The 20,099-nt window shown below is 39.4% G+C and overlaps 1 protein-coding gene across 2 annotated transcripts; it reads right to left on the reverse strand.

Moving 5' to 3' along the window:
- Positions 1-1,072: 1,072 nt before the first annotated feature.
- Positions 1,073-19,423, reverse strand: LRRC69 (leucine rich repeat containing 69). 2 transcript variants are annotated; one of them, XM_081013535.1, is made up of 8 exons: positions 19,061-19,423; positions 15,875-16,001; positions 14,323-14,395; positions 12,972-13,167; positions 11,617-11,688; positions 6,490-6,591; positions 4,291-4,470; positions 1,073-2,846 (listed from the first exon to the last, which is right to left on the reverse strand). In XM_081013535.1, the coding sequence occupies exons 1-8, from the start codon at positions 19,406-19,408 to the stop codon at positions 2,736-2,738; spliced, it is 1,209 nt and encodes a 402-aa protein (XP_080869661.1). In that variant the 5' UTR covers positions 19,409-19,423; the 3' UTR covers positions 1,073-2,735. The 2 variants fall into 2 exon arrangements, with proteins under 2 accessions (XP_080869661.1, XP_080869662.1); XM_081013536.1 differs by lacking the exon at positions 11,617-11,688.
- Between the last annotated feature and the right edge of the window lie 676 nt (positions 19,424-20,099).

Genomic DNA, 20,099 nt, shown 5'->3' on the forward strand with positions numbered 1-20,099 from the left:
TGTATCTTATAAACCTTATATTATGACCAAACACAACTTCTGCATAGAGGATTCAACCATATCTTAAGCAAATACAAAATCATTGTGTTGTATCTCAGATCATTATACTAGGCCATACCAATGACAGCTGCTTGTGAATTATTTCTTCCAAGTCTTCCAGTCCTTTAGGGGGAAGGCACCTTTACTTCAACAACACTTGTTCAGTACTTTGAAAACAGCACTCTCACTGCCACTGCAGTTGTTGTTTCTCTCATTGCATTAGGAATGAAAGTAATCCAGTATGTTCTGTAACTTTGAATACACAGAGTCAAGCTGCCAAATATTTAATTTTTCATAAAAATAAAATTGACCCATGAAAGAATTAAGCCTGGACAAGGAAAGAGTCGTTTTCTAGTGATATCTCATAACAGTATTTCATTTTCTTTGTAAATGCTTGGATAATATATTTGTTGCATTTTATGCTACGCTAATTTAGTTTCCAATAAGAATGATCACGTAAGAGAGCCACTGAAAAACTCAAGTAAATGTAAACAAATGTGAAAGTTCTTCTCAAGTTGTTTCTGGTCTGTTGCAAAAGGGTGGATTAAAAAAACACAAGCACTGCTCCCTATTGTAACTGAAAAGGATGTCATGAGCTTTCATGGTATCTCAGCAAGGATAAGCCAGAAAAGTATTTGGCACAGGCATCTTCTTTGTGGAACAAAATATTATGGCAAGTTGCAAAATGTAGACACTTGCTTCTAGGGCTGGGGTTCCTTCAGATACCTTTTCAAGCTAACTAACTCTGAATCCGATACCTGTACTCAAGTGATGCGGCAATCAATGAGATAAATGTATTGCAACTAAAGCACCACTGATTTCAACCATTCATTCATCCTTAGGATAAATCTGAAGAGTTTTTCCACTTGAATAAAACGTCAAATGCCTTTTTGGTCACATTGCTTTTACTAAAGAGTACTATTTATTTGACAGTTGAATCAATAGACCTTTTTGAATCCTTTTGCTCACTACAACTGTGTTCAGAAAAAGCAAGTATCAGATGCGTTTTCAGATAATACCATGTACCAATAAATATTTTAAACAGGGTCTTTATTCTTCCCCATATTGTAAGCTAAAACATACTGCCTAAGAAGTGCTGTTTCTATGTAACTATCACTTGACAAATGCAATTACATTTTGAAATCATTATGCACTAGTGAAGAACTGTGTTTGAGAGTCTCCACTTCAGACATCTGTTTCAGTGCTATTTTTCTAGAAAAAGAGAACATCTCTTATAATGGCAATGTTGCCCACCTGAGAGGTGCCGGAACTGGCAAGTTCCAGCTGAAAAAAGCCCTGCTGATTCTAATCTATTTTGCACACCCTTGACCTTTGTCAAGGGAGGCGGGGTGCAAGCCGGGGCCTGTACTTGAAAAACTGAACAGTATTCTAGATGCTGACATCAGCTTTCATTCTGATGTCTCAATCTTCAAGACAGAAAACACATTTTTACAGCTTTCTTGAAAATGAGCGGTGTGCTAAGCTGGGGTTTACACCTGAAATGCTGAATGCTGTCTTGAATGTGGTCACTAGTTTCATTCTAGGAACTCATTTGAGTTTCGCTTGATTTCCAAGTAACTGTGTTACAGAGAATGCTTTCTCTTTAAAAAGGGGGGGGGCAGTCGTATACAAAATATCTGCAATTTAGGGAAGTACATGGTTCTACTTACTATTTCAAATTTAGATACATCTTTCTTTGTTTAGATCAGAACACGAATGATCTCTGTATGTAAACGGTAAAGTCAATCCACATGCTTAAATTTAGGATCAAGTTTAAGAAACAGCCCTGTTTTCTGTAGCACTGCAATTAATTACATGAGATGAGAATGCAAATTGCAAACCAGGAGGAACTGCAGCATAGAAATACCTTTTTTCAGTTCCGGCACCTCTCAGGTGGGCACCTTTGCCATTATAAGAGAACAAGGCGAGTTTTCTAGTAAAATAGCACTGGAAACACTGAAGATAAAACATGCAAAGAAATAAAAGTGGAAAAGCAAGCAAGCATGTGAACGTCCTATCAAACTGCTTGCTTCTCCATGGAATGTTCTTTTTTCCAAAGGTTGCCAGGATACACAGCTTTCTTATAATCAAAGTTCCTATGAGCAAAGAAATCCTTCTTAATATGTACCAATTCCCTTTCTTTTTAAAAACGCTCCAACACATTTTCTTCTGTGTTGAAAATTATGCATGCCAAATGTTAAAGCCAAGTTATAAACTTCTAGAAAACAGGATTTATAATGGAAATCAAGCACTACGTAATCACTGGACACACGTTAAATGTGTTCTTTTGCAGTTTTAAGGTCTGACCCTAAATCTTCAGGGGGGGAGAAACACTTATCAGAATTTCAGATTAAGGTGCATGGATCATAACAGAGAAGCCAAAAGAAACCACAGTAACCTAGGCTAGTTAGAGTTTACATTATAAAACTTTTACCTCACTGTTAAACAATGCCATTAACTTCATCCATTTTCAGAAGGAGAGTCAAGGCTGCCAAAACACACCAACTGTACAGCTGAAGGAAATAATTCCTGCCCACCACTAAATCACTTCTCTGCCACCATTGTTCCAACACAACTGTGTATTTCACATTGAATATGGATATAGCACAAAATGCTATGTTCTGTTTCCGTTCTTAAGAGTGTCACAAATAGTTGCAACTTGCCAGCTGGGTGAGATCCTGGGTTTATTGCTTGCTCTAGGGTACAGCAATCCCAAAGAGTTCATGGCCGCTCTGATTAAAGCATTTGTATGAGCACAGAAGTGCCTTGACAGGTAAGAGCTCCAAGTTTCTGCTAGTCTTCATTCGCTTTTAAAAAGAAAGGGGAAAATATAACAGCATAACTGTTAGCGTATTTTACAGAGCATATTCATTTTTATAAATTGTAGCGATGTAGGGGTCCTCATGAACCTCTCTGACACAACACAGTCAACCCTTACATTCAGATTCGCTCAGACAAAATGAACAACAAAGAGCTGGCTGAAATGATGTTTAAAATTAATAACATTTGTGTCAGAGCTATAGTTGCCCTCGCACATTTATCTCTAAATAGAAAGGCAGCAGGAATTTTACATCTGCGAAGAACAATCCAGCGCTATGTAATCTGGTGGGGAAATGGGCCAGCAGGAGTCAAGGGAACGCTAATTTACTGGATGGCATTCAAAATTAGTAATTGGAGGAGCAGGACGGTGAAACTGAAAATCAAGATGTTATACCCTGTTGATGAGGTGTTAGGAAACAGTGTCAGATTTGCCACTTCAGCACAAGCCTCAAGAAAGGGCATCATGCAGTGTCCTTTCAGAGACCTTACCCAGGAGAAATATTGATTCTATTATGAAACATAATATTTTATGTAGAGATTCTTTCTGAGCTTCCATGATCTTATGTCCTCCCTTAGTCCAGAGATTAATCCTAGCAGTCTTGGGGGGGGGGGCGCGTAATCTGTGTGTCCTATCCCTAGTGACCCTCTCACCATGGTAGTGGAACTGCCAGCGGGCGCTATCAAGTTATGGTTCCCATATAAGGCGACATCTTTCTACTGACATTTGCATGTGCACAAGAGGAGGTACTGAGTTTTATACCCTATGGTAACAGCCAGAGATGGTTCAGACCTGTGGTTTTTATGATATCTAAAACAATGCCACCAGACAAACCAGGGTTTCTGAGTAGCCACCAAACCAAGAACCTATTATTTGCAGCTGCTTTGGTATAACACCTGGAATGACAAATCTTGGTTTGAGATGTAGCAGAAGGGTGCTGCATGAGAAAAGTAACCCTCAGGTTCTGCGTGGCACATTTAAACTGGCCACTGACCCTGCCTAGGTGACCACCTAGGTCTCACCTAATTGCCAGATCAGGTTCAGGGGCCACTGTCATGAGTTTGTGAGGCTGAAATGTGTCTCTGAAGGAAGGGTGGGATACAAATTACATAAACAAATGGAACTCAGTCAAAGAAAACACGAGATTACAGATGAGATAAGTGAATGAATAAATAACAGCAGAAGTGGTATTAAAAAACAAAGAAAGCTGAAATAGTTTAGATAGGAGATGGTTGGCCACTGATGGAAACCAAATGCTGAACCAGTAATATTCTCCTTATAACTGGGACTCAATAATTTTTAATGCACACGTGCAAAAAAGAAACAATAGATTTTGAAGGTGCTTGTGGAAAACATGCCGAAGCAGAACCGAGCAAAAGTCTGGATATGCAATGAATCCAGCTTTAAATAATACATGATTCAGGAAAAATTACCTGTCTTATATCCACGAACTGTACACATTCTAGCCACATGCCCAGAAAGCCACGTCTGCACTGAGCACATTCTTGTTTATGGGCAAGCATCTTCTGTGCATTTAAGTTCTGCTTTAGCGCCCTATGTAAATTAAAGTTTTTCTTTTCCAGTTGATCAAGAATAAATCTTGCTGTTAGTTCCTGTATGATTAAAAAGACAGAATAGCTTATATTATTCAAAAGACTTGCAAGAGAACCTCAAAGTGAATGCTTTTAACCCCGGACACTTAGCAGGAGACTCTGTGAGCATATGGCTCCATATTTTAATAATCTCTTATCCAGATGGGCTTTGTAGCCTTTTACCCCAAGTTGCACAGCTCTGTTTGCAAAAGGGTCTGCCTGATAGGGGTAAAAGAGTTGTTCTCTCTATCCCCAGACGTGCGGTAACCATGAGGCACTGTGAATTTATTGTAAAGGATAGATCAGGTGCCACACTCAAATCTAGCTCCAGGAAGGACGTTTTTCTATCATTGTCTGTTGATGGAACTTGGAGGGAGGGAGCTGCTGCCAGCCAGTGTGGACAATACTGAGCTAGATGGTAGCTCCCTGTATTCCTATCTGAACATGTTCCTTTTTCCTGACAGAGTGCTTATTGATTTCACGAAGCATGCTAGACTTTTCTACCCACAGACAGCCAGTTAAAGAATTCAGTGCTATTTGTATAACTATTTACAAGATGCAATCAATTTTAAAGCTTCCAAATTAATCTGTTATTTTACAATTTGAGTGAGAATTCTATCCTCAAATTAATACTGAAATAGCTAATCCTTTTTGTCAAAGATGTCCTGAAAATGCTCAGATTGCTCCATTCTGCTTTTTTTCCAGCAAAAAATACTTATTTTGTAATTATGAATGATTCGCTGAGCTCTTTGCAAAAAGATATATGCAGGCCCCACCCCAAAGAGGTTAATTTTATAGAATTTGGAAATAATTTCTGTTTTTTCTTTAAAATTTAGATTTGTGTTAAGGTCTTTAAAAAACAAAGTTAGCTTTTAACTTATTACTCATTGCAAAATCATTAACTCAAACAGAACCAAAAAGAGTAGCCATAGAATCCTATGGGAATATACAATGGCTCACTGTAAGAGAAAAGCAAATTTATTTATAGCAATTGAGATGCAGTTTGCTGAAGCCACACAATATACATAGCCATAAAGTACATTTGCAGCCTTTCACAGACACATTTTTTCACAGACCCACTTGTGGATGTGGTGCTCAAATTCTCAGCTTGGTTATTGTTAAAGGCTTTATTCCAAAATTCACTACAACGCCCAAACACATATCAGACTACAGGTTAGTTCAGAAGTTCACAGCAGAGCTCCAAGACACATGGCTAGGCATTAAGCTAAGACATTGTCCCAATACTCGCCACACTCAGGGCCTTGAAATGTTTTTGAGGTGCTATCATCTGGGGAAGAGTCAAAACCAGACCTTATCAGGAAGCTGGTCTGCTTTCAGCTGCTTAGAGCATCATTCAATGCAGTAACAATTATTTTTGTACTATATGGTTCTTTGTAAGTCTTCATGAAATATACACATTGTCTACCTTATTGAAAACTTCTTCTCATTAATATACTGTTGTTACAGTCCTGTGCCTTTCAGTGCTTTTTTGTGGCTGTTATATAGAACTGTGCTCTTGTATGTGATTTTAAATATCTTCCCCATTTTTCAATCTTTGGAGAGTTGCATAGGTTTCACTAACATTTTGCTCTTTAAAAGGACGGGGCAGAAACAGTGTTCATTCAGTGTTTGTGCTCTTTAAAAGGAACGGGTAGAAACAGCTACTATTAACTTTTTTTCCTCTGTACTTAAATACTGTTGGAAAGTGATTGGCTTCCACCATAGCATCTACCGGTATTATTATTTTCCAAGAAATCACTACAATTTATCAGAATCCTGAAACTTTAATTAACTTAATTTCAAACTCTGCCCACCAGACTAAGGATCATTTTTAGTAAGTAAAACTTTATCTTGGAATACAGAATGCTTATATAGAATGGTTTGAATAACAAGGATTTCATTACTCTGAAATCTGAAAAAGTCATTTTTAAACTATAGGGTGGTATTCAACTAAGTCATACCCAGAGATGACCCACTAAAATCTGTGGACTTAAGTTAGTCCATTGTTATCTATAATTTTGAAAAGTTTTCTCCAGTAACCTTAAGAGTCAAAATGTCCTCCTCTTGTATGGCACTAACTGGATGTTTCTGAAGCAATGGATTACTTTCACAATAAAGTTCCTCCAGTTCAAGATCTTCCATCTGTTTAAACAACACAAGAAATACAGGAAACATCAATACTTTCAACAAAATGTTTACCAAATGTCATTTCCAATGAGAAGGCAGGGTGTTTTATCTCCTGATCAGATAAAAGTTGCAGGCAACTTCCTGTAGCTTGGCAGATCAAATTCAGGTCACAGGTTAGCCACCCTTATTCTAAAGCGAGGTCAGGCAGGAGCATCTACCCCATGAGATCTCCAGCTTGGCATGTTGATACTGCTGGCTGCTTTAGTATTAGACTTTGATTGCAGTTGCAAAAATAGGCATACTGATTTGGAAGAAAGTCCCTGTGAACTAAATCAGGGCCAAACTATTTCATGTTCCATTCATTGTTTAAACTTGCATCTTTAAAAAAGAAAAAGTAAGCACCAGAGGGGTCTAATCAAAGTCTGCAGCTGGTGCCCCTCCAGTCCAAAAATTAAGCACTGCTGTCCTCAGAGGACTCCATTGCTGAAGTCCCAGAGAGACCAGAGGCTTAATTGCAGCAGGACATTACTATAGCAGGTGGCACCCTTCAACTGAAGAAGTACCTTCCTCTACAGCAGAGCTTTCCAAAATGTGTGTCATGACATGTTAATGTCGGCTGCAGCGTGTAGGTGTGTCATATGACTGCTCCCTATGCCCCTCCCAGGGCTGGAAAGGGGTTAGTTTAACCTCTGGTTTGCTAGTAAACCTGAATACTGTGTTGCAAAATGATGCATGTCTAAAAAGTGTGTCACCAACAGGGAAAAGTTTGGAAAGCTCTGCTGTACAGACAGGGCTAACAACTGGGATGTAGCTGCTACCAGTTGGTTTTGTTGCTGAAGTGGTATCCTATAACACAGTCTGAGATTCACATCCAGCCTGAACTTCACCTTGCCTTCCTCTGCTTTCAGACTGAGCCTTGCCTCACCTCAGCTTGCATCCCACCTGAGCCTACTTAGCATTGTGTTGTTCTGCACCTAGCCTGACCCTCACCTTACCACAGAACAAGACAACGCCACTACCCATTTTCCAGCCCTTTGGCAGGACAGACTGTACAGGGCATGGTGACTTTGGCAACAGGACTTTCCAGCAGTCCATTATGTGCAATGGGTTTACCATAAAACTAGACCAGGGACAAAAAGCTATTCAAATGGATCTGGAAGAAATTATTCATAGTTAGGCCATCCCCACTGTCAACTGTGTAACAAGCTGAGTTATTTAACACTTGATTTCTAGAGCTACCAAAGGGACCTGACACACTGTGCTGTTTGCTGGAAAACCATCCAAGAATGTATTTTTTCTTTATGGTTTCATGAAATTTCTCTAAGTAATTTACAAACCATCTTGAAATAAATGGTACTGATTCTTTGTTCCTTCTGTAATGATTACTATTCCTCTTATACACATTCTGGTCTATGAATACTTCCGACTGACAAATCAGTAAAAATTATTTTAAATCACAAGTTCATATGCTACATAAGCAAATATTAAGTTGGCTCCTTTGAGAGGAAGTGCATAATAGAAATTTGCTTAATAATATTGCATTTAGCTTAATTTGATACTATGTGGTTTCATGAAACAACCTGAGCTTATCTAACTCTAATGTTTTATTAGATAGAGCATACAAAGATAGGTAAATCGATAGATAACCATTCTGCTGATATTATATAAGCAACTACTCAATGTAAGCAAAGCTAGAAGACCTTGACTTACTGAGAACACCTGTATTAAACGTATAAACACAGAGAGAGAATTCTGTGCAGCTGGTATATCTGTAAAACCTTTTATTGTCTTTCCACAAATGAAAGCTTGAGATTTTGTGACATTAAAAAGTTCATACCTCCAGGGCAAGATGAGTGAATAGGCAATTGCATTCTGGGTCACATAGTTTGTAGCAATCACCATAAAAATATATCACTTTCTTACAGCTTTTTTTTTTTTCAAATTATAACTATGACAGAATCTCTGAGGTGTAATCCAAAATCTCCTTTACAAGAAACGTCAAAAGATGATTTCATTCTCATAAAATATAGTGAAGAACAGATCAGTAAGTTTGGAACTCTTGAGTTCTATAGCTAGCACAGGTTCCACATAAAAAATGACTACTAGCTGTTCATGACAATGAATTTAGCAGATATTTATTAATCCAGCCAAAGTAAAAACTCTTAAAGCCCATTGATTTCAATGGAAAAGTTTTTTAATATGCTAACACTGAAAACAGTGGGACTTAAAAGTGCTTAAATTTAGGTTGATTATACCAACAATCCTTTAAAAGGCTCAGCAGGATATAGAAGGCTAGGTATTTGTTTGCATTTTCAGCAAAGCATAAATGGCAGTTAACTGTTGCAAAAAGCACAATTCTTCAATCTGGGCAGTTGTGTGATAAGAACTCTCTGAATATTTTTTAAAGTAACAAAATTAAACAGCACTGACATGGTTCTAAGGAATTTTTCTATGCATACTTACTTGGGAGAAGGAAGTTGCATTGAACTCAAAAAAAATGTTAGTTAAGAGCAAATATCCATAAAACTGACATGTTCAACACTTTCAAACCCCTTATTTAAATGCTAGAATATTGAAGTGCTTAACTCTGCCTCTTAAACTGACTTAGGGGCTAACTGCATCTTAATGCACACATTAGAGTCTCAAGACCACCTTTCAAAAGTTAGATGTACTCAGCTGTGTGTGGATAGTGCCAATTCTTTTTCCATTGGGAGAAATACTCAATTCTTTTCTAAATCTAGGTCTGTTTGGCTGCAAATATCCTTTTAAAAAAATGAATCCTTTATTTCTGCCCAAATACAAATTGGCTCACAGACAAACTTTACATTCCCCCCACCCCCATTAGGTGAGTTTTATAGTTCAAAAGAGCCATATTTTTATGCCAATATACGCACTGTTTACATTACAAAATACTTGCAACCTTTCGTTCCTTTTAATTTACATAATTCTAGTACATGTAAAATGATAGGTGCAAGAAGGCGTTCTAGTTCCAAAATCTATTTGGTTTGATAACATGCTTGTTTGGAGTTTCATAATTTTTTGAATATTTTCCTTCTGAAATTTTTTAAAGTAGAGCCAAAATAATCTAGAAAAGGGCCTTTGCACATGTAAAAGTATAATGTATGCATATGAGAACACTAGTATTTTCTACTATGCTCTCAAATGGAAGAGATGAATTTATTGTGTCCATCACCGATGTCAGCTGGAAGACTAGAAAGCCACTTCTAACAAGTGGAAGGATAGTGGCTTCCATTATGAATGATAAACTCATCAAAAGAAGTAGATAAAGCAAATACCATAAAAAGAACCCTTTAGAAAAGTACTGCTAACAAATCATACCTAATCAAACTTTATATTTAAATGGTATATCTTGAATTTGAAGTTGATTACTTGAATTCATAGATGGGTATCTCCAAACAAGTTTCAGAAACTGAATTCCTAAATACAGGTTTTCTTATGCTTACAGATGGTTTCTGGTCTTCTTCAGTAGTTGTTTGTTGCTAGTTAAAGATGTATTTTCTATTTTGCTAGCAGTATCGTTTTTAATAGTTCCATTATGAATGACTCAGTTTGCCTCGACACCCCTGAAATTGCGCATGACTTGCACCATGCTACTCTTCTATTTCCACCGGGAATAGTACATATAGTACAGCATGATATGTTGAATTCACTGCTTCACACAACAGGGTAGAGTTTGCTAACGTAAAGAAACAGGCCTGGACCAAAGCAGGAAACACAAATGGTGCCCGCTTCTTCACCCTAAATAACAGAAGGTTCTCCTGTATAAGCCTAGCTGAAAAGAATGGATGTTGCAGAGTACTAGTTCACATTCCTGTTCATCTTGATGTTGCTTAGAAAGCCCTTTCCTAGATTGTGCCCTATAGGCCAGACCTCTGCCTTCCACTCTACTAAAATTTAATGGAACCTATTATCTCTTGCCTTAGGCAACTACCACACACTACCTCATATTAGGGTCATTTTTGGTAGGGAAGCTGAGTCATTAATGTCTAATGGTAGCTCTTTGCATTACACATCAAATACATTTAATGCTGGTATCAAACGAGTGCTTTCTGCAACAATGCCGTGATATATTCAGGTACACAAATATATGAAACACACATGAACACAAGGGGATGCTGTCCATGCTTCAGCAGCAAACATAGTTGTAGTTGTGAAAAAGAAAAAGAAAAAAAGTTTGCCATGTAATGTACCTGCAGTAGGAAATCACTTTGTGGTTAAAAGCTGTTGGTCAGATAAACTGGAATATTGTGAAACCGTATGCAAAGACTGAACATTCAAATATTCAAGAAAATTATTTTCTACGGGGGAACTTTTCTGTATTAGTAAGAAACTGAGTTGAGCAGTGTGACATTATGTAGTGCTGCCCTCAGGTGTTTGCTGATATTATTGCAGCATGCATTCAAACATCCTCTGTAAGCATTTCTATATACTGGGTAGGGTTGGGGTCCAGAGAGCTGTAGGCATACTGCCCTTCACATTGGGCAACTTTCCTGACTGCTGCTCCAGTTACTAGAATTGCCACCCTTTGCTCAATCACTTTTTATTGTGTATCCATATTATACGGTTGTTAAGCAGCTGCACCCCAGTATTTTCTGACTATTCTTGCTGGTATGGATCTTAAGGTAAGTTAAAGACGGTCATGGAATGAAAGTTTTCTGGCCCTTCATTTTCCCTTCCTCCCTGCCCCCTCCTGCACTACCTGTGTCACCCACAAAGCCTCTCCAGTAGGTTGGGGGGCCCTTCTGAACAATGTGGGATGGGGCACAAAAGGTTGGTGGCAGAAGGAAGAATTCCCCTAAACTGAGTAGAGGTCCTGCTAATTTGGGGTGAACCTCAACTACCCAGCATAGTTCAGGAAGAATCCACATAAACAAGAATTCAAATCAGGTACATTTTTATAACTAATACAAGCATATTACTAAAAACACATTCCTGCTTCATGTTTCTGAAATTCATTTTACTAATTTTCATAATGTACAGATTATTCCACTGAAGAGATCTATTAATAGTCCTACTTACTGCTGTTGGGAAGATCTGGATATTGTTTCCTGCTACATCTAGAACTCTAAGCCTCTTCAATTTGCAAAGTCCCTAGTGAAAACCGATAAATTTAGTAAAAGCCAAAGGAGCCTTAGCAACATTAAAGTAAATTATATTGACTCGGAAATCAGAAGTGAAAGGACAAAAATAAAACAGTTGTCAGAAGTGGGAGAATAAAAACCATATAGGAAAAGCTGAAAAAGTATTCTAAGAGGGACTAGATTTTAGTTGGTATTAAAACAATTTAGAATATTTACCTCTCTGGCGGTATATTTACAAATTGAAAATTGATACAGAAGGTAACAAAAGATGACACAGATGATAGAGGTGAGACAGATAGGGAAAGAATATGTATGTAGGTTATTTGCACTTACTTAGGCAGAGGGCTTATTCACACTTCTGCTTATGCCATGCCTGGAAAGGATGGGTCCAAGCAGTTTTCTGCTTGACTCGTGGTTACTAGGCATGGGTCCAGGTGGTTTTCCCCTTGCCCCACTCCTTTCCAAGAGAAAACCCGCTTAGACTGGAAGAAATAGCAAACCAGGGAAAACCCAAATTGCCATCTGCTCTGACTGAGCGCTAAAGAGCAGTTTTCCCCAGGGGAAAGCAGCGGGACAAGAGGAAGTGTGGACAAGCCCTTAGTTTCAGTAGTGAATGGTAACTAGGTGGTTCTGCTAAAGGCTTCAAAGAAAAGGAGGGATTTAAAGGAAGAGAAACACAATATCACAGTGATATTTTGGAAAGCAATTCTGGGCATAGCAGGCAGCAAAGCAGAAAGGCAAGGTGAGGTTCCATCCAAAGCAAAATGTATTTTCCTTTAATCCACCCACAGTAATTCTTGATATATTGTAATGTTAGGGTATTTTCAGGGCTGAGCATTTCCCATATGGTGAATATCAATAATGTGCTTATATGAATTCCCTCCACCTTCTTAGTTTAGCAACACATAACAGATTCTAGGTTGTAGCTAACTAAATTCTACTCTTAGTAGCAGCAGCAGCAGCAGTAGTAGTAGTTATAGGCACAGGTGGTTCTTGGTTTACTGACTGTTGTTTGCTGGGAGTGAAATAAAGCATGATCACTGGTTCAGATGTAATGTTAAGTCAGGGATTGTGGCTTGCTTCTTCCCAGTGTGAGCAAGAAAGAGCAAATCAGCTAAGGTGCACACACAGTAAACCATTAACTATGGCTTACCATGATGTGCTAACTGGCTATAAACAGTCTGCACAACACAAGGTGGTTAATTTTTTTATTATTTTTAATCCCTGTACAAACTGCTTATGACTTTTGTATTGGTCTCAAGAAGACAGTTTTCAAAGCACACCACTACTCACATCAGGAAGTTCTTCTATTTGATTTCTTGCCAAAATCAAGATCTTGAGTTTTCTCAGGTATTGAATCTCTTCAGGGAGTGCAGTGATGGAATTGTTGAACAAATGGAGTTCACACAACTTTCGGAGATAACAGAATTCTTTGGGAATTTTTTGCAGCTGGTTATTGTCTAAACTCAAGCATTCAAGATGTTCAAGCCTATGAAAGGAACAAAGAATTCCAAGCCTCCAACTCTATTTTTCTTTTGTATGTTTACCAGTGAATGTTGGTCTACACATCTGCATCTAGATAGATTTTAATACAAAACAGGATTAAAAGTTGTTAATTAGTCTATCAAGTGAATGTACCTCAATCACCTTACTGCCAATAAAGGTATAGAAAAAAGCACTAAAACTCAAAATTAATGTGGTAGTTTTTAATTCATAGGTCAGAGTTACGTTTCTCATAGGTAAGAGTTTATCTATTTCTCATAGGTAAGAGTTAACCCTGTAACTAAGCACAATCAACTGAAGATGTAGCAGCCAAATAAGTAACTGTTTATCATCAAAAGAGCAAGTAGGCCTGGCATTGTTTCAAGGAATGGGGACTTGGGAAAGGGCCTTCTCAATGTGGAACTCCCTCTTTGTTGTCCTTCTGCCAGCAGGTGAAGATCTTCTTTGAACAGGCTTTTGGGAATTGACTGTTTTGAATGAAAGGGCTGGTGCTGTAATTATTTGTATGTTTAAAACAAATTTTATATATGTACTGTATATGGTTTTATTTCTATTTAAATGTTTAATTGTTTTTAATTATTGTTGTTTTTCTATATATTTTTAGTGATTCTTGTTTTTATTTGTAAGCTGCCTTGATTCCCATCAAGGAAACAAGTGGGGTATAAATAAATATATAATAATAAAGGAATGGCTGCTGACAGGGATGGAACCTAAACCCTACGAAGCGTACAATACTACAAAACATTATGTTTAAATATCTAGCTTAAGATTTCTATAGGAGCCTTTTTGCAATCCTAATGTGACTAAATGAGAACTTGGGTCTACCTGATGTAACACTAACGTGGACAGAACAGAAGCAATTTTTAGTACAGCTAGTGAGTCTCAAACAAAAGAAAAGTATAATGGATGACTGGGGAGGGCACTGGTGTTATTTTATTTTTTCTGCTGCTATTGTCCAAAAAGTGTGAAGTGTGGAACCAAAATAAGGCATATAACTTGCTATATTTTATTGTTTTTGCCATTCAGTATTAAGGAATATATCACACCTTTTGCCCAGATAAACATGGGCAAATGCTATGTCTCATACTAACAAATAATGGTATAGGCAGCTTAGGTAAAACTTCAAAATTATAGTAGTTACCTTTGTATCTCTGGAGGAAGATAACGAAGTTGGTTGTTGTTCAGATTGAGGAGTACTAAATTTTGCAATCCATCTGTAAAGACAGTTTTAAGATAAAGTATATATTATCTATATAGACCTGAATATGCATTTTAATGTCATTGCATTCCATTTTTGTCATTACAGTGTGTGTGTTTTTATTGATCAACAATGTAACATGGGTGATCATTCCATTTGGTTACTAGGTAAGTACAGTACACGGTTTCAAGGGGAATATGAAGTGTTGCCAAAGGAGATCAAGGAAGTATCTCCTCAGGGAGGTGACAGGGCAGAGTCATGGGAATCAATGATAGGATAATCCACCGTATGGAACAAGAACAATAACAGTCCAGTTCTATATACAGTTACTTGCAAGAACGTTCTCCTAAATAAAGGGAAATTACTCCTAGGGCAGTGTGGACAGAATGACAGCAAGGGAACAAAATGAGAACAGAAAGCAGGTTTGTTGACTTGGCTACAATGTCATAAGCAGCCTAAATCTCACTGATTGCCCATGCAGTTAAAGGTAAAGGTACCCCTGCCCGTACGGGCCAGTCGTGTCTGACTCTAGGGTTGTGCGCTCATCTCACTTAAGAGGCCGGGAGCCAGCGCTGTCCGCAGACACTTCCGGGTCACGTGGCCAGCGTGATGAAGCTGCTCTGGCGAGCCAGCACCAGCGCAGCACACGGAAACGCCGTTTACCTTCCCGCTATAAAGCGGTACCTATTGATCTACTTGCACTTAGGGGTGCTTTCGAACTGCTAGGTGGGCAGGAGCTGGGACCGAAAGATGGGAGCTCACCCCGCCGTGGGGATTCAAACCGCCGACCATACGATCGGCAAGTCCTAGGCACTGAGGTTTTACCCACAGCGCCACCCGCGTCCCCATGCAGTTACATATATATTAATATATATTAATTTATAATAATTACAAACACCATACATTTGGGGAACTGAGACTATTTAGGGTTACAATGTTTAATAAGATTATTAAAAACATTTAAACGTAGACTCCTTAAAAAGTGTCATAGAAGACTGGCACCATCTTAGAAATTTGCCTTATCTCAAAAGAATAAATGTTTTTTTCTAAGATGGTATCTTCTACAACTATGTGTATACATCACCTAAAAAGAGTGTATTTTCTCCAAAACTATTAGGGTTTGCTCATACACAAATTTATTCAATTTGATTCACTGATGCTACAATCCTTTCCCCTCTGAATGACTTTTCCTGCTGTGCCTTGTCTTTCAGATTGTCAACATGAAAAGAGGAGAGGAGGGGCTGCCATATTATGAATATCTGTAGGTCCTCCATTGGCTGAAGGGTTGGGTAAAAGCGCTTTAATTAAAAACTGGAAGTAAGTCCCATTTAATACAATGGTGCTTGTTTATGAGATAACAAGCATAGATTCAGAAACATGATTTATCAACTGTAAGTTTTTATGGAGAAGAATTTCTACAATAGAATATATTACATGTCACATTATATACACTGCACAATAAAATGATTTTGAGCAGGATGTGATATGAGCTTACCAAATATTAAGGGTGATATTCTGGTGATCTTGTTTCTAAACAAATGAAGAGTCTGCAAAGACTTGAGGTATTTCAGCTGCTCTGGAACTTCCTCAAAATTATTATTTCCCAAATTTAGTACCTTCAACTATAATAAAATATTTAATTAAACAGCCTTGCATCATTTCTTTCATCAAAACATCAGGCACATATGAAGAGTCTGCTGGATCAACCAATGGTCCAATTAGTCCAGCATCCTGTTCTCACAGCAGCCAACCATATGCATATGGGAAGCCCCAAAGCATGGCCTGAGCCTAGATGGTATTCATTTACTTAAATAGGTAAAGGTAAAGGGACCCCTGACCAATAGGTCCAGTCGTGACCGACTCTCGGGTTGCGGCACTCATCTCGCTTTACTGGCCAAGGGAGCCGGCGTACAGCTTCCAGGTCATGTGGCCAGCATGACAAAGCCGCTTCTGGCGAACCAGAGTAGTGCACGGAAACGCCTTTTACTTTCCCGCCGGAGCGGTACCTATTTATCTACTTGCACTGCGTGGTTTTGAATTTACTTAATGCATTTACTTAAATGCATGCTATTAAATACTAACTTAAAGCTGAAAACATACCCAGTAATACTGGAACCGAATTCCAAATATAATGTTCAGCACCGTGTAAACCCCCTCAAACAAACACACACACACACACAAACATATTATTAAGACACTACTATGCTACACAACATCCTGTTGTAGTATTGCTGGGCTTCTAGAATCCTAAATCTCCATTCTTTTTTATGACAACAGTCACAGCTCATGTTTGTACATGAGGAAATCTAGTCAGTTTCAGTCCATTATATTCAGTTTCTTATTTGAAAACTAAGAAAATAAATACCCTAAATCCAATATTATTTTTAAAATAGCATATTTCACCAGATCACACTGTGCTTTTGCAGTGTACCTTATGCTACAGAATGTGGTTTTGCCATTTTCTCTGTAAGCACTTTTCTGCACTAATTCTCCTTTCTGTCTGTAATATGCTGTGATTTTAATTAGTTAGGCTATACAGAGCTGGTTGAACTAGGTTTGATCCATCCAAGTTACTTGCTTTAGTTGTGCCCAAGAGTTTGAATACACTCACTAGGAATTTTAACTTTTCCTTCTTTAAACAGTAGGCCTGGAATCCTATCAGAAACTGCATCCTGAAATGATGAGACAAGTATCTCTTTCTCTTCCAAAACATGAGTTAGGAAGAAGCAAAGAGAACCAAATACTTCTCCATACAAATCCACTATATGCCATTATGCCAAAGGAGAAAGCATGATAGGACTGCACCCATTCCGAGAAGAGAGGCTGGCACAGTGCTACTCAAAATAATTATGTATTGTGGTATAGCCAGCACTTTCAACAACACTGCTTTCAGCATGAAGTATAAATATTTTACAATTGTGGAAAAATACACACTTTCGTGCCACAGTCATGGGGCTTTGTGAAAGTATTTTGAAGTAATTTGAGTTTTCCCAGAACATTTTTAAAATGTTGTTTTAAAAAGTGCATATTAGTCCCAGGTTGAATTATACTACTGCCAAGTTTCAGTCCGTCATAAAAAGTTCCATAACCACTTTTATGACCCATAAAAAATAAAGGCTTAGATTGAAAGATGTAAAGAACTATTCCCTTCCCTCCACCCCCAATCCAGCTGTTCAGTCAATGCCTTCTACTTGATCCCAGTTCTCTCCTAATTTAATATGATAAATAACCCAGAAACTAAGGGCACTGTCCAGTTAAACGCTGTGCACCCTTAACCCCCATTGATTCTAAAGGTAAAGCAGAGCTTTTAAAAAGCTCTTAAATCTCTGTCACTGAAACCAATGGAGCCTGAAAGTGTTATCTTTGAACACTTGCATCCTCTATTTATGACCATGAAGATTATAGCATCTTTACCTTTCCATTAGAAATCTAAAACTTGATAGTGGCATAAAATTTTGTCGCAAAGACAAATCACAGAATTGTTCAAAGAAAGCTGCACTACAGTTCCCAAATGCTCTAAAAAAAGGTTTTTCGGAAGGAACAAGCCCAATCTCACTTACAGAAGAACCACGTGTTCCTCTTGTTTTAAAAGCCCACAACACAACTGGAAACCCTAGGACAGGGGTGACCAACTCCCAAGAGGCTGCAATCTACTTTCTGAATTAAAATCTGTCAGTGATCTACCCCCGTTTTGGGGGGGTTCAGTTCAAAGTTGTTGAGCTTTTTTAGGGAGGAGGGAAACCCCATTTTTAGGGGTTCAGCTCTAAGTTGTTCAGCTTTTGTTTTAGCGGAGCCAAAGTTGTTCTGTGGGGGGAGCCTGTGTTCTACCAGTGATCTACCACAGATGTCCAATGATCTACCAGTAGATCACGATCTACCTGTTGGACATGCCTGCCCTAGGATGATGTTTTGTAATATTTTTTCCCCCAATGAAGATTTCACCACCACCCCCATCTTTGCTGAGCAATGCAGAACAGATCCCAAGCCACCTGAGTACAGTAGTAGTGATTGCCCTGGACAGCTTATCCTAGACCTGTGGCTCTCAACAGGGTCTACAGGGGGGCAATTTGTTTTTAAGGGGGGCAATTCAAGAATGAGTTATTAACAGTTAATGGCCTTTTTGGCTTCCTCCACGTGAATAGGAGTTCACTTTTTGAATAAGAAGAATTATATGTCACTGGGGAGGGGGGTGTCAGGATTTTAGAGATGCTTAGGTGGGGCATGGCCTAAAAAAGGTTGGGAACCACTGTGGACCTAGACTACAGTTACCAGATGTCCCTGTTTCCCAGGGACAGTCCCCTGATTTATAAATCAGTCCCCATACAGAATACACTGAAGTTGAAAAGTGTCCCCGGATTCACTGAAAAAAATCTGGTAACCTTAACCTAGACCTATAGGGATGGCTTTTGAACAGGTCCTGACCAGCCTGCCCAATGCCCCCCACACCTTGCACTGTCTCTTTACCAGCAGCTGAGGGAAGAAAACTCCTACCACTTTATTTTCATGCTAGGTTCATAGGCTAAATAACGCGGTGGGAAAGGCGCTGTCAGAAAAGCACAGGAGCAGGGCTGGGGGGGTGGGGCTGAAAGGTGGCAACCCTAGTGGTTCCAGAGATGGAAGGATGGAGCCCCATGGCGCAGAATCCTCTTAGTCGACCGCAGGATCTGCTGGGCCGCCTCACCCGGCCCAGAGCCTTCATATCCTGAGGCAGCCGGCGCAGGCTGTTGTCCCGCAAGCTCAGTCTCTCCAGGCCCTTCATCTTCCCCAACCCCCGCGGCAGGCAGCGTAGCCCCCGCGCCTTCAGCGACAGGCAGCGAGTCCCTGGCCCACCACGCAGAGCCCGGAGTAGCTCCGCCGTCATGTTTCCTCTCCCTCGGGCCCGGTCAGCTCCGCGGCGCCGTAGAAACCGCGGGAGTAAACAAGGCCTCGCCGTCGCCATGGTAACGGCGAAAGCGGCGCGTTGTCCTGAGGCCTCGCGGCCATGGTAACAGGCGTCTACGTTACGAGGGGCCGCGAGGAGACCGCGCATGCGCAAGGGAGTGGCATGGAGACCGGAGTGGGTGATGGGAACTGTAGTCCGGCAATGTTAGGAAAGCCGCAGACAGATGCCCGGTCCCTGCAAATAAGAAGTTGAAGCAGGGGCAGCGAGGGGAGGAGATAAGGGCGACTAGTCGTGATTTTTGGCTGCTTCTCTTTATAAAAAGGCGCAGTAGGAACTGAACAAGACAAGAAGAAATAGCATTGTTTGTAGGTGGATAAAAACAAAACACAAATGCAGGAGTGCAGAAATTATCTATCTCTAGGATGAGGCCAGGAAGGGGAGGCTGGGACATAGGAACATTGGAAGCTGCCTACTGAGTCGGACCATTTCATCCATCTAGCTCACTGCTGTCTACACTGACTGGCAGGGTCTTCCCCTGGTTTCAGACACATTTTTCTCCCAGACCTGTCTAGAGATGCAGAGGAGTGAACCTTCTGCACCTGCTAATGCAAAGCTACAGGAATAGTTCCACATACAACACTATTTCTTCTAACTCCATGTTTTTCAAAAGTTTATTTTGCATTTCTTTTAAAATCTTTAGTCCCAAGAACTCAAGCACAGGAAAACTGGCTTTGTATATATTTAAATATATGAATGAATGAATGAGGGAAGTGATACCTGCTTTAGGATGGTGGTACAGCGGGGGTTTTTTAAAAAAAATCTATTAATCTGTCTGAAT

The sequence above is a fragment of the Podarcis pityusensis genome (genome assembly GCF_964106645.2).
Source record: "Podarcis pityusensis genome assembly, chromosome: 7".
Classification (NCBI taxonomy): Eukaryota; Metazoa; Chordata; class Lepidosauria; order Squamata; family Lacertidae; genus Podarcis; species Podarcis pityusensis.

Coding starts and splice junctions, on each gene's coding strand:
- LRRC69 (XM_081013535.1), bottom strand. CDS start 19,408: ATGCGCGGTCTCCTCGCGGCCCCTCGTAACGTAGACGCCTGTTACCAT. Junction 14,396..15,874: donor AATATCACCCTTAATATTTG/GTAAGCTCATAT, acceptor CTGTCTTTACAG/ATGGATTGCAAAATTTAGTA. Junction 2,847..4,290: donor AGTTCGTGGATATAAGACAG/GTAATTTTTCCT, acceptor TCTTTTTAAAAG/CGAATGAAGACTAGCAGAAA.